The 14,915-nt window shown below is 39.2% G+C and overlaps 1 protein-coding gene across 1 annotated transcript in view; it reads left to right on the top strand.

Moving 5' to 3' along the window:
• The window catches only part of LOC121067794 (dystonin-like), a 301,338-nt gene that overhangs the window by 106,831 nt on the left and 179,592 nt on the right, over nt 1-14,915 (top strand). The window contains 4 exon segments of the mRNA XM_040552644.1: nt 7,024-7,113; nt 7,641-7,739; nt 9,952-10,029; nt 12,742-12,834. Coding sequence (XP_040408578.1) covers nt 7,024-7,113; nt 7,641-7,739; nt 9,952-10,029; nt 12,742-12,834 — 360 coding nt within the window.

The following is a 14,915-nucleotide window of genomic DNA, read 5'->3' as shown; positions in this document are numbered from 1 at the left end:
TCACAAAGTACCAATGCTAGTAGTGTGTACAATGTTGGCCAGATGAGTAAGTGAAGGATCAGTCCAAGACTGCAGCCAAGGATGAATCTTTTGTTCTAAAATATCTGTTATAAAGATCAGGGATATTGAACTCGCTTTGTGTGGGAGACTCGTTTAAAAGTGACTTAGTAAAAGAGTAAAAGAATTTGAAATCATAAAGGGATTTTATGAAATGGAGTACCATTAGCTGAGCCTGCTGTTTGGGAAAATTAATATCCAGAACAAAAACAAATGGCTAGAAAACTATGAGTATGAAATAAAGAATGATTTATTTCCAGCGTAGCTACAAGAGAAGTTTCCAGTACAATGGATTATCAGACTGGTGAGGAAAAGAATGAAGGGAAAGGGAGTTTTTGACAACTGGACCTAAAAGTGGATTGACCAGGGTTTGCTTGCCAGTGAACAGGCATGAAGAAGAGACTGAGCACAAGTTTTCCCTTTATGCCATTTTACCACCCACTTGCGGTTGGGCCAGGGGGAAGCAAGTCAGTGTCTGCTTGGCTGTGCATGTCCAGCACGAGCACATTCACACAGAGACGGAGGAACAGCACCATCTGCAGCTGAGTGCTTGTGCTGGCTGCACCCACTGCTGTCCCCTGGGGAAAAGCTGTGCCTGAAGGTTAATATTGCAGGGCTACTCAGTGATTAAATTATGCCAGAATTTGCGTTTGCTTATTTTCAATAGAATGTGTTCAGCTTAGTATAGGCTTCAGTACAAAAGATCATGACCAGGATATATATTTGGAGTTTGTTGTTTCCCCAGAATCTCTATCAAATAAAATTTTGGTTAAAAATAAGGAGATTAAAGAACATAAGAGAGAGTCAGAGAGAGGATGTTGATCTGCACAGAACAGCTTCTGCTCCCTGATCTTTAGGGGTGCCATTGGGTTGGCGATGGACCACAGCTCAGAGCCTGGCTGTGCTGAGCAGGCTGGTGGGATCTGAATTACCTGAGGTGGAGTGGCCTTGGGGTGTATCAAGCAACACTCGTGTATGCTGTGTGGGGCAATCTAAGAAGTCTGCAGAGCAAAATAAGTAGTACTGAAGACATTGGAGGAAGCAGCCTTGCTTGGCAAATCAGTCACAAGGGAAAATTTCAACAAATCCGATATTCTGACAATTACACGCTGCATTTTCGCAAGGATCTTGTTGCAGCCTGTTCAGAGCTTTTAGGAAGAATGGCATAAATCATGCTTTGTGTGTATTGGCATGGTAAATCTTTATTTTTGCATAAAAACAAAATAAAACTTTGTGTAAGATTTTTTTAGTTCTTTATTCGTATCTTACATTTATTTGCCATGTAGTTGGAACTGGCAGTATGCTTCCTTTGTATTCAGAAGGTGAAAGGGCTGAAAGATACAAACTTTCAAAACCTACAGAAAGCTGTTTCCTCATTCCTCACTAGTGCTTGTTGTACAATTTGTCTTCTAGAAACAATCTTCAATACATTTTTAAGAAGCTGAAAAATTAGGGAAGCTCATGAAGATGTCAGGATCTTAGGCAGTGGCCACAGCAATGTTTCAGTGGTCTGAGTGATGACATTTTCTGTGGAATGGTACAATTACAGCAGCTTTTAACCGTCCGTGTCTGTTATCTTATGTTTTACTCTAGCCAAAAATCTGAAGCCCTTCACATGATCCAAAATGTACCGAAGTGAATGGGAGTCTTAAATGATCTTTCTACGGGCATTGAGTCAGGATTTATCAGTGACCTCAGTGGTAATTAAGGCCTGACCTTTTTTTTTCCAAACACACCCACTGCAGCTCTAACTTTTGAGTCCTATCCCATTTTCCTTCCGAGGAGTTGGTAGTGCTTTGTATCTGGGCTGTGCATTTAATTAACTTCACTTCCCCAAGCGAACAAAGTGGTACTTGAAAAGACTTTCCCAGGCTGTGTAGCCTGAAAGGCCTCTCTTGGCTCTGTAGTGTTGTAATTCTTGATGATGCCTGGGGATAACGCTGTTTTTTAATAAAGGCTTGTCAGCAAAACTTCAGTTTCTCAAAAACAGGAATCGGATTTGATTCGACTACTGCCAGTTCTGAAAACTGTAAGGAAAGGCCTGGTTTGGCTTGTGCTCTCAGTGATCTCTTCAGCTTACCTGTAACATAGATAAGAAAAATCCCAATATTTTAAGAAAGATACCCGATTACGATCGTCTGCTTTCGTCAGCCTGTGCAAACTGGAACGATTGCAACTGTGTGAGCACAAAGTCTGCCTTGGCTCCAAGGCCTGTGGCCCCAGGGTCGTGCAGTTGCCTCACTTCCTTGAGGGAGTTCCTGGCTGCCTCTGGCACATGGGAGTAGCTGCTGCCTGTTCCTGCCTTATCTGATCATACGCTCTCTCTCTCTGGCCTCTTTTGCCTTCTCCTCAGTATTCTGCAACACATTATTTCCTTTCCTTCCTACACTGTTTCAATTGAGAACGTAATCCCTTGCATTTTAGGTACTGGGCTGAGGCACGCTGTGCTGCTGAACCAATGTCTGTGAGGTGTCTCCATGCCAGGTGTGCATCCACTTTATACACAAAAAGGGCCACAACACTATTTTCCTGCCAGATTTTCTTCTGAAGCAGAAAAAGGGTAGAGATCGTTTTGTTTTCACAGAGTTTTAGCAGTGCATGTTCTCTCCTTCCTTTCAACACCAAGCAGATTTTGCTTGCAGATAGAGCAGGGACAGACTTTCCCATTTCATCCATACAGGCATAAGCAGCCAGATTTTGTCCAATATCAGCACAGCACAACTAAACATATCAAGAAAAAAAATAAGAAGTGGGTAAGTTTCATCCCGCTTTTTTCTTTTTTTTTTTTTCTTTTGTACAGTTGTGGTCAGATTCTCTACCTGGCTGTGGCTCCGTGAAGTGCATCAGTGAAAGAGGTTTTAGGTGACTTCACTGCCAAGACCTATAGTCACAGCCTGTAGCTTGTTCTTTGCTGTGGCCCATGGCAAAACCAGAGGTCACTGTGTGCAGATTCAGTTCAGATGTGTAGATGTCTAGGGCTGTTGAGATGTGTTAGGGTATTCAGGACAGGTTTGTGAGAGATGGACTGGACGGACATCAGCAAACCTTCATCCTTCTGGAGAAGAAGCTTTGGGCCAAGTGGCATAACCCTCAGCACATGAAATGGTCTTAGGTGTGTGCCCATGCAGCTGAATCACGGCTTCATTTTCTGTCACTGGAAATGAGAACCAGGGAGACTGAAGGCAATGGTGTCAGGTTTGTTGTGACACCAGCCTACAGAAAAGGAAATCAAGCCCTGTGGCTCAGGGCCTTTAACTGCAGAAGGGGAATTGTACTGATTACTGGGTTGTAACTGATAACAACTCGATTGCAGGGTCAACCAAATGCGTCAGCTGAACAGTATGATGAAGCTATGCAAGTTATGTGGAGTATTAATTCACTAGCTTTCGGAGGCAGCAACCATCTTTACGGTCTTCATTTGTAGAGTGCCTAATGTGCTGGGATCTGGGGCAGGATTACAGTTCTGTGTCTGCTCCAATTTTAAAAGCTGTTTTTATTAGTGGCAGCGTAGGTTCCTCAATGCAGAGCTTAAGTTTACTGGGAATATATGATATGAAAAATATCTCATGCTCATATCAAGGGGGGGGAGCTTTACTTGACACAAACATTGTAGTATGCATGCCAGAAGAAGAAGATCAGAAGATGAATCATCTCTGAAACAGTACCTTAAATCTTCCCTGTCTCCTTTTGACTGATGAAGCCATTTTGCTTCTCATTTGTCATATGCCCCATAGCCACTAAATACCTCCCACATCTTCCTTAAAGAATCTCTTGTCATGCCCAAATTATCAAATCTCCCACACTCACATGGGTATATTGCAAAAAGCTGCCTGAGGCAGCATGTAACCTACTTCGCACGTGGACCTTGCAGAGCGCAGGGCTGACAATTCTGCTGTTTTATTGAAAAGCCACAAGAAGTCTTAATGAAATGCAAGGGGGGTCTGCAAATCCCGTGGATCCATCCGGGAACTCCCACCTGAATACGTGTGGTATGACACAATTTGAAGGAGTCTGAATGTGTCAGGAAAACAGCAGTGAAACAATACTTGGTTTTTGTGTGCTTAACGATCTAAGAATTCATTATATGTGTTGAGAGGCAAAACCTGCCTGAGTGATGATTGAGAGGGAGGTTTTTTGAGCTTTTCCTCAAGTAGCAATGTAGGATCTCTTGAGAAGCACAAGGTGTTTCTTCTAGATGTGGCCTCCTGCGTTGAGTGAACACACTTGCTATACATCAGTTGCCCAAATGCATCTTTTTAGGTACACATCTGCTGCTCAGGGCATTGGAACAAATTCTGTATTATGTTATCGTGAGCTAGCATGTCACAGTAGTATGTCCTAATTGATTAATCTTCTCAATAACTGTCAGTCAGTGGTGGAACTAAGAAAGAAGTCTAAGGCATATTGCTGGTTTTCCTGTTGTGAGACCTCTATGGCACTTTCTTCATAAATCGTATGGATTCGTCTCTGAAACATCTGTGATTTCCAGAAAGATGAGTTGGGGAAAATGGTTGTTTCTGAAATACTTTGGAAACCTCAGAGTATAAGAAACAAACCGAAGGTAAACAAATGTACATTGTGAGAGACAGGCCAGAGGATAAATCATCTTTAAGGCACAGAATTATACAGCACCTAATGAGAAAACAAAATGGACAGATTAGAAACTGTTGAATTTTGTTAACTCACAATTCTGCACGTTACCATTGTCAGGAGTTTTGTGTTGAAAAGAGGGGAGACATTGACTTGTGTGCTTGCCATGGTTCTTCAGCAGCACTGGTCCGGTGTCTTTTAGATGTACGCCCCTTTCCTCTGTCCTTAACTTGATGTCCTCCCTTGTCTGTAGTCGCCAGCCTGCACTGTGGCTCTGGTCTGGCTTAGGATTCAGTTCTCCCAAGGGAGCTGGAGAGTGACACGTCCTGGCCAGAGGGGCAAGGAGGAGGGGGACCCTCTCACAGGGTTTTATTGTAGAAAAATTGCCTGCTTTTGTGGGAAAGTGTATAGCACTCAGTTTTCCGTGGTTCTTTGAACAGAACACTAAAAAGGCACAGTTGTTTTGGGTTAAAAAACGAAGACCCTTGTGCTTTTCATTTTTTCAGCATTTAGCATAATAAAATCTAGTATTAGGGGTTTTCATGTTATCTTTGAGGCTTTCCTTTTTTTCTGCCACATATATACTAGGAGAACATTTGTTTCTTTGTTTAGCTTAACAGCAGTTCATATTCCCAGAGATTTTTTCATGTGTCATTTTTAAAAAAATAATTGCACATTGGATTTTTAATCACAGTTGGGATTAAAATTAAATTACATCGTATATGTGTGTGAGTCTATAAAGCTATGTATAAGAGTGATATTGTGCATGTACCTTGATTGCATCTGCAGAATCTTTATAAATGGTTTGGAAAATATTATCTGTTGTAATTCCTTCTGGAACAATCTTCTAGACGACTTGTTCTGGCTAGTCTTCAACACGAACGTAAATATACTCTGATACTATTCCCAATTAAGATGATGGTCTTTGTAAAAATGGGTCACATGGTAATTTCATGTTTAGAAGTTGGAGTAAGAAAAACTGAATTAAAAAACATTTATCAAGCTGATCACCAGTATGGAGGCAGTGATTTAATCAATAAGCTGGATCTAGAAATCCCCCCGAAAGTCAGGTAAACAGAACTGTTGCAAAAGGCCAAAGGTCTGGATTGATTCCTGCTGTCCTCGTCATGCACACAGAAATGCTGGCAGTCAGGGGATCGTCTTACAGATCTTGTATTGGAAGCGCAGTTTGTCTCTAGTAGATGTGAAAACTTTAGAAGAACCTTTTGATGTTGTATTTTATCATCTGGAAGCTTAGGAAGTTTCTGACCTGGTGCCTTACTGGAAACATCAGTGAATCAACATTAAATTGTATCTGAAAAGCCCTCAACCTCTGCCCTGACTGGCAGTGTCAAGAATCTCTGCATCTGAGAAGTGAGGCCCTTTGTTTCCCTTTTAAAGAGCGACTGGCTGAAATTTTTAACAATTTCAAATAAGGTTATACTTGAGCTAGCTAAGCTAACGCTAAAAACCAAGAAGTTGGCCTATGGGCAGACGTCTTTCAGCTTTGTTGTTCCCATCAGAAAAGTTAAGGCTTTCAGCTGACTCTCTTCTCATTACTTCTGCCCCCTCACTCATGGCTGGCCTCCCAGGATCTGCTGGTTATCAGCTCTTCTCAACCCGTTTCAGTCAAAAGAGGTCAAGTGGCAAAGGCTGGCTGTCTCTTAGGGGGCATAGGGGAAGTGGATCCAACGGGTCGGTGACCACGGGCAGAAGAGCACTGCAGAGCCGTCAGGAGGGTTAACCTCTGCAGCTGGTGGGAAGGGCTGTGTGTGCCCTTGGCTTCCCCGGATCAACTAAACATCATATTTCTTTGGAACGTTGTACAAGGATGTGTGAGCTGTTGACAAAACTCACTCAGCACTGGGAAACATGTTGTTAATTGGTGGGCCATATGGCTTGATTAGTAATATGTTTCAAGGCAGAATGTGCATCGACTTCTGGCCTGACAACAGTGAACGTGCATGCTGAGGGTAATACACGTGCCAAGACAGGATTTTGCTCTGCGCATTTTTTCACAGTTCACTGAGTCTAGCTAGCCTCATCTGTAAGCGATCAAGATTTAGGTCAAAATAGGTGAATATCTGGTATCGTTTAAACTGTCAGATACTGATTTTTGGTTGCTATATGCATTCGTTGCATATAACTTGACACTGTTTTTCAATAAAATGAAATAAAATGCAATGGAACAGTATGAGTGCAGACAAGGGTGTGAATTTTGCCTGTTATTATAAAGAATTTAGATTTGTAAATTTGTCATGAAAGTGAAAGTTGATGTATGTGTATGCGTGGATATTAAAAGATAACTGTTTATATGACTGAATTCTTTGGTATAAACGGGGAACTTAAATTTTACTTTTGCATTTATCTGTGCAGGTTCGAAAACATGTGAATGACCTATATGAAGACCTAAGAGATGGACATAACTTAATCTCGCTTCTAGAAGTCCTTTCTGGAGACACCTTGGTAAGCTTTTAAATCAGAATGCAGGAGTTCCAGTTTGTTATGTATACATACACTCTGTTAACTCTTAGGATATTGGCTGCTGGAAACTTCTTTGGTATTTCCCATAACCTGTGACTTGATACCAAAGACACAAGTTATATTTCTGTTGGTAAAATATTGCACCATGAATTCTGTAGGAGAATGCAATCTGTTTGCTTCATTTCTTGTGGTCAGTGAGACTTCTTTTCTTAGTAGGGTAATATACTAGTTTTTCTGCTCTTCCCTTTTCTTTATAATTTTTCTTTTAACAAGTGCTGGATGCTTAATATCCCTTCCCGTTAGAGGGAGTAACTTACAAATAGCAAGGGTAAAATGTCCCTGAAATTGTCTAACACACTCCTCAGATGTCATTTCCTTTCTTTGTGAGCATTACTTCCTTTGCTTGGTATTTGTTCTCTTCATTATGTTCTTCTTTTCATGCTCTTCTTTTCATTTGTGGTCTGTCTTGTGTCTTTGCTGTCCTGTCTCCTGTCTGTTATATTCATTAGCCAAGAGAGCGAGATTTTTTGAAGACCTTACGGTTGGTGAGTTCAACAGAAGCATGCGCATATGAACAGCATGAGGATGTGGAGGATGAGGATAAGGGGGTAGGTGCCGACCCCCGTAACTGTACTAACATAGTGTTTGAAGTGTGGTGTCTGCTAATGTAAAAGTTGATTCTTAGTTCAGTGTTCTGCAGTAGTTCCATAGAAAGGACAAAAGAACTCATGTTGGTAAACCAGGACATGTATGTTTAAAATGGAAGTATGGTAAGGACAAATTTTTATTTGGCCTTTTTTATGAACAGCTAAAATGCTAAGGTTTAACCTATCTGTTTACTTTCACTAAGCTGTACAAAACCAAGGTGCAACATTATCAAAATCCTATAGGACTTTTCTTTTTTTCAATTAGGGAATTACAGTAGTTCCAGAAATTCCATTAAACCAAGCTTTTGTACATGCAATCTCTATTGCCAATTCACAATTAATTCAGAAAAAGCCTTGAAGGCTTTAAAATGATGGCAGAAAATCAGTTTGTCTTAGTTAGAAGCCTCACCCACAGTGTATTTGATGTAATATTGGTTAATATTTTGAAATGAAGTAATTTAGAAGCGCAGATCTATTTCTTAGAATTTATCAAATGTAATAGTTACTTTTTCAAAGCAGATAGTCAAAGTAGAAGTTATGTGACAACTGTGTGTAGGGCTACCAAGAATATGGATGGTTTGCAGGATTTATCTTTCTGGCAACAGATGATGAATTACTGTTTCACTGTGTTTCAACCATCCAGAAGGGAAATATCTACCTATGAAGGATAAAATGCTGAGTTCTTGTTAGTCCAAGAAGCTATTCCATGCCTGTGTAGAACCTGCATTGTCAGCGTTTGCTACAGCAGCTTGTTGTCATAGGGCCTAATTATGTTCTTGGCTCTGTGTGTGTCGTGCTGCAGTTGTGATTTCAGTGGAATATGTGTGCTTTTCTCTAGAGGCATAACATCCCTCAAAATGCTGCGTTTTAGCTATACGGTAGAAAAAAAAAATATTTCCCCTCTGAGATCCTCAGCCTTTATTTTGTGACAGTTTGGGATTTATTTTACTCTCTCTGTTTTGGAAAGCAAAGTTCCAGGTCTGCAGTCCTTCATTGCATCCATGGAAGTTATTCAGTAGCAAGGGCTGCAGGGACTGATCCTGGGCTCTTAGTGTGAAAAAGAAGGAGCTAAATCAAAGGTTCTACAATGGAAATTAAAGTTTTTTGTGTTTCAGTTTATGCTTCTTATTCAACTCCATTTTCCCATGTTTTGTTTTGGCAAGCGTCTGATACTCCACAGGGGGGAAAAAAGTCAAGTGAGGAAGGCTTGGGTTTATCTTTGCGTTTCACAGCGATTGTCTGAGGAAATACTCTCATTCATGGCTGAGCCCTAGCAGTTATAGTTTGCTTCAATTTATTGCTGTGAAAGTTTGTGAAAAATCTGAAATAAGGAAGAAGAACATAAGGATTTGGATAATATGATGATAAAAAATTAACTGCTTTCCCATTGTTGATCTGTGGCAGCTAAGTAAAGTATTCTTTTTCTGTGTGATTCTTCTTGGTGATTTTACACTAACTGCATGCAGTTTTGCCATGTTTCCATTAACACACCACTCATTTCACAGATTCTTGCTCATATGTTTTTGATTTGAGAAGAGTGATTAGTTTTTTTCACGCTTTATAATGTTTACCCAAGTCACGAGTTTAAATTTACACTCTAGGGCTGTATATGTTGTATTATGTCTTTTTGGAGGAAGGTATTATCTTTATTAGATGCCTTTAAATAAATATGTATTGCTGTTACAATGATTATGCAGTCATACCATAAATAAATGGTGTTAAATCATAAAAGTGCGTACAGAGATAAGCTTTCCATTACAGTTTACCAGAGCAACATAAACGTCCATGACATTACTTATATTTTACTTTGCTTAATATGCTGTAAGTCTTTTATAATTACATATTGTAGTTTGGTTTCTGTAGATTCACGTGGGGCCTTTCTTTAGCTCTCTTGGCCAAAGTAGTACTTTACAGGGAAACAGCTATCTGCCAGCATGGAGCAAAGTTGCACCTTGGCACACTGATCTTCCTTTCCATCTATTGTACTAAAAAATTTCAACTACAGCTTAAAAAAAAGGAAAGTCATTAAAGCACACTTTTCCACCAAAGACTTTGGCTATTGGCTTCAGTAAAACTGTAGAGCCTAGAACATTTCATGTGGTATTTTTTGAGCCAGACTGTTTGTTCTTTTGTCTGAAAAGGAAATCTCACAATTATTGTTTTACAATTTTAGCCCCGAGAAAAAGGTCGGATGCGTTTTCACAGACTCCAGAACGTCCAAATTGCACTTGACTATTTGAAAAAACGCCAGGTACGGTGAACATTTTAATAAAAGATGTTAACAAAAGTTGCATAACCAGTAACTAATAAATAAAAACAATAACAAAAAAAATATCCTCCTTGGTCATTCATGCACACTGTAACATAACAGCTGCTGGTATAGGGCTGCCTTGATCTTGTGCTTGAGACAGTAAAGAGGGATGTGTCAGAAGTAGCTTAACACCAGTCTTTTCTGAGCAATAACATCAACACATGTGGTATAAGATACTAAAGAGGAGAAAATTATGGGGAAGATCCACAGGAATTGCTTATAATAGATTCAAAATCTCGCAAGCTGTTCAAACACCAGCTGGTATGTATTATTTTTTTCACAAAATCTTTTTTTAGTGCAAAATGCAGATTCAGAGAAATTAGAACTTTGTATGGGAGTCACTTGTTTTGATGATACTTCTTTTGGAAAACCCTTTTCAAGCCTTGTTCCTGCTAAAACCAGAACTCATGTAGAAGGTTCGGGTTTAATTTCACCTTGGGACCAAACACTTGAAAACTGCACTCACTCCCTGGTGGTTTTCTACTGCAGTGGAATGAGTTTCTTTCTGCTTTTACATTTCTTTTACATTTCTTTTAGAAATTTAGGATTCTCGCTTTTTCCTTTTGCAAAATGGCAGCATTCAAAAATGTCAAAATAATTTTTGGAAATTAAAACTACATCTCTGTCTAACCCATCCTTATGAACTGACACTGGAAATGAGCTGTTTTGGTTGATTTTGATTGGTTTGGTTTGTGGTTTTTTTTGCTGCTTGAAAAGTGTGAAAAAATATAAGGTAGAAAAAACATAAACAGATAATTTTTATTTTTTATTTTTTAAGCAGATTGCCTTTTCCGTATTGTGAGTGTAGTTACAGACTTTAGGTTGTGGGGTGATATTTGTGCACCAAGAACTCAATCCTGCTTCCCTGAATTCAGAGGGAACTTATGTGGGCTATTGAACAAAAGTGCTACTCAGTAGATGAAAAGCTACTTGAACTGATGATTACAAGGGAATTTTTATGCAGTGAGACCTCTCGATTTGTGCTGCACCGTGCCTTATTTCTGTATGCCAGACCTGAGGTGCATGTCACAGGACGTGTAAAATCAGATCAACCTCTCTCCCTGGGAACAGCAGGCCTCCGTCATGTAGCTGTTGATTGTGATCTGAGAATTTTTGTGCTTTCTTCAGCCTTGCAGTTTCATGAAGGTGTAAGCTGTACCCTAGCTTACGAAATAATTGTATGCTGTTGGCATTCTTGGGTAAAAGTTTCAGCTCCCCCTCCCCTTCTTATAGAGGGGGTCCTAGCCTGGAGTGAGAGCTGTGAAAGGTTTTGAAGGCAAAGTGACTTTTCCAGAGACTGGGGTTCAGCTCAGGAAGGAAAGGCAGAGTTAAAGAGGTGTGGCACTCTTGTTATTTCTTTCTAAACCATATTTAGGAGGTAACTTGCTCAGGGTGGATGTATAACCTCCAGACACAATGCTTTATTGTTACTTAGGTTAGAAAGAGTCTATATATGGATAATTCTGGAGCCTGACTTGGGGGAAAAAAATAAAATACAAAGAAAAAAATAAAGAGGAAGCATATTTGACTATCATGTAGAGCTTTGCCAAGCACAAACAGCTTTCATATGCAGTGAGAGGAAAACATTTGGATGTCTTTCATTTCTTTTTTTGAACTGGGGAATACACTTTTTTCCAGAGAGAGTGCTTTTTTCTTTCTTTCTTTCTTTCTTTCTTTCTTTCTTTCTTTCTTTCTTTCTTTCTTTCTTTCTTTCTTTCTTTTTCTTTCTTTCTTTCTTTCTTTCTTTCTTTCTTTTTTCTTCTTTTTTTCTTTTTTTTTCTTCTTTTTTTCTCCTTATAGTTGAGATTATGTCTGCAGAGCAAAAAGAGAACATGCCTTTACTTATTTAGTGTTGATAACAGGGCATATGTTAAAAAGCATATGCATGTAGCTTTACTAGCATAAGCATAAAATACCTTTTATCTGAGTCATCATTAATTGCTAGGCTACCTGGATAAATAAGACAGAGAGAAATTGAATGGAATAATAAAATACAACAAAGAAAATAGAATTATTAAATTTACTCTGAACATGAGTTTATTGGAATGTCAAAAATACCAACGTTTGTTTTAACCCTGTTAACTTTTTCGTGTTTACAGCATTGTGAATGAGTAAAACAGCAGAGGTGATAATAACCTTTGTCATTATTATAGCATTTTTGGGATAATAAATTCTTGGTTTTATCGAGCTAGGTCGTTGTGCTTTAACAGGCGAGTTCTCTTGTTGCTGGATTCTGTCTTTGATACGGGAGAGCATGGGGAAAGCCAGTGATCACTTCCGGAGATTCAGCATTGCCCTGAAACTGATGTACCACAGTTACAGATCAGCATGTCCTTGTTATCCTTTCCCCATCTATCACACCTTCCTCCTTTGACACAGGCTGAGATGAAGGGCATTTGGCACAGGGACCGGATTTGCTGGCATAGTGACAGCTGAGGGATCTCCTCAAGTCAGCGTGGGTGGGAGAGGGTGATTCCTGGCAGGCCACAGGCAGCCAGAATTTAATTCCTTTCAGCTTGTGAGAACTAAAGAAAATAACAGAGTAGGTTCAGGAAGTGAGTAATGCTTCCTTCATAGTCACGCCTATGTAGTGCGGTATGTATTCTTGGCATATTTATTTCAATTCTGTGTGTTTTCTTCCTTCATTGGCAGGTGAAACTGGTTAACATTAGAAATGATGACATAACAGATGGGAATCCCAAGTTGACTTTGGGGTTGATATGGACCATAATTTTGCACTTTCAGGTAAGTCTAGTTTTGCTTGGCAATATGTTTTCACTAAGATTCCTGCATACCTTTATTTAGGACCTCCAGATAGCCTGTGCAAAAATACACATTATGCCTCTAACGTGTATTTGAAGGTTTTGATAATTCTGTTTTGGTGATATAAATTAAATCTTAAGGTGTAGTTTGCTGTCTAATTTCTTGTCTGTGCAGTCATAGAAAATACCTTGGTTTTTGAACGTTATTTAAGACAGAGATTGGTGTATTTCTTTCAGCACTTGGATAAATAGGCCTTGTTTTATTCTACTGATTTTGACTGATTTTGTTGAATAGTGAAATAAAGAGTTTTAAATCTTGTTTCATTCGGGATCTAAATTTGTTTTCTGGTATGAGTATTGTAGCAAGCACTACTTTCAGCATTTTCAAGCAGTTGGTAACAGTTCAGCATTTGTTTTTAGTACAATAAACGTGATGGAAACACGGGGTCACACTAGGTGGCACTCCAATTGTTGTACACTGGGCAGAATTGTGTACAGTATAATGCAGCCTTACAGTCTGTGGTGTTAAATTGCTCCTCAAAATGGGGCCCTCACAATGGCTGTGGCTGTAGATGATGTAATTCAGATGACAGATAATTCCCATTTACTGACTGCAGCATTGTTAGCAATAGACTTGGTGCTGTGCAGTCATTTTAAATGGTCGAAACATTACACGATTGTACAGAAAAAGCACGGTTCACTTAAGAATGCCCTGCACTGGACTTCTGACTGGAAAAAAACACCTTTTAAACAAACAAACAAACAAAAACACAAACAGCTGCTACGGTCTTGTTTCCCTTCTTGTAAATTGTAAGAAGAACAAAAGACACGAATAGGACCAATGTGGCAATGGTCTAACCATGGCGGGCAGCTCAGCCAAGGCCAATGCACAGGGTAAAGGAGAATCTAACTGTTCAACATCTACGAGGCCCTGAAGTTCCCTCAACCTCCCTGTTATCTCAGTCTTTAGCTTAACTTCTACATGGTATATGGAGAAAGAAGTCTGGGCGTAAGTATATTTGAGCATGACCCATAGAATAAGCCATGGGTGAATGTTGCTGCGTTTTAAGAAGTAAAGATTATTAAAAACATGGATAGAAGCAGGTAGTGGTAATGAAACTTTTAACTGATGTGTGTTTTATCTTTCTGAACCTCATGAATAGGTTTTTGCAGGATGAAATTTTTATTTTTTCTTGCTAACTGATGCATGGGACATCTGGTACAGTTTTGGATGCTTATAGAAAGTGATGAAAGCTAGCATTACTATTTCCACCTGTAAAAAAAAAAGTCAAGAAAGAAAAACATAAAGTGTCTAATTTAGGCGAGCTGGTGTGACAAAGATTTTCCGCTGTAAGATAGCCAGCTCTGTGTGAAATATGTAGGACCATTTAAATTGTAGCTGAAACACTTACTTCACTCTATACTGACCCTCAATAACCATGACGTAAATCTCTACCAGTGTAATTCAGGTCTTGTAAATCTGTCAGATTTCATTTTTTCAAAATAATTTGTTAAAAAATCTATGTTAAAATATTTTTAAGAATGAATAGTTCTTAGACCGAATATTAAAACCACATTAATACATATGAAGTAACCAAAGAAAAGGATTTTATAAAATTATTTCTGTCTTTTTAGTAGTAACAACTGCAGTATCTATACTGAATGCAGAAGGGATTCGAAAGGTGATGGGTGCTCTGTGCTAATCTGTGCAACCTTAGCATTTGCCTGTATGCCACTTCTTTTGAGGCATCTGGAAATTAGGTGTTGTTGGCACCTGTGTATGTCAGATTCAGGTTTAGAATACATAAGGAAATTCAGAAGAATGTGCGTACTTACACTTAACAGTTTTTTGTCTTCACTCAGATTTTGAATGGGGGAAAAATCTGAATTGAAATGTCTAACAGCAGAGTCTTAATGAAAGAGATGAAGCTTCGTGACAATAAGAGTGTTTATGCATGGAGTAATCCTATATATATATTGGGAAAGTTGTGGTGAGATTCAATTCTAAATTCTCCCTGTAATCTGATAATCTGAGGGATAGAGGTTTGGTCTATACAGCTGGTA

The sequence above is a fragment of the Cygnus olor genome, chromosome 3, assembly GCF_009769625.2.
Source record: "Cygnus olor isolate bCygOlo1 chromosome 3, bCygOlo1.pri.v2, whole genome shotgun sequence".
Lineage (NCBI taxonomy): Eukaryota > Metazoa > Chordata > Aves > Anseriformes > Anatidae > Cygnus > Cygnus olor.
Note: the sequence above shows the minus strand (reverse complement) of the source record. Positions and strands in the feature narration are given on the sequence as shown.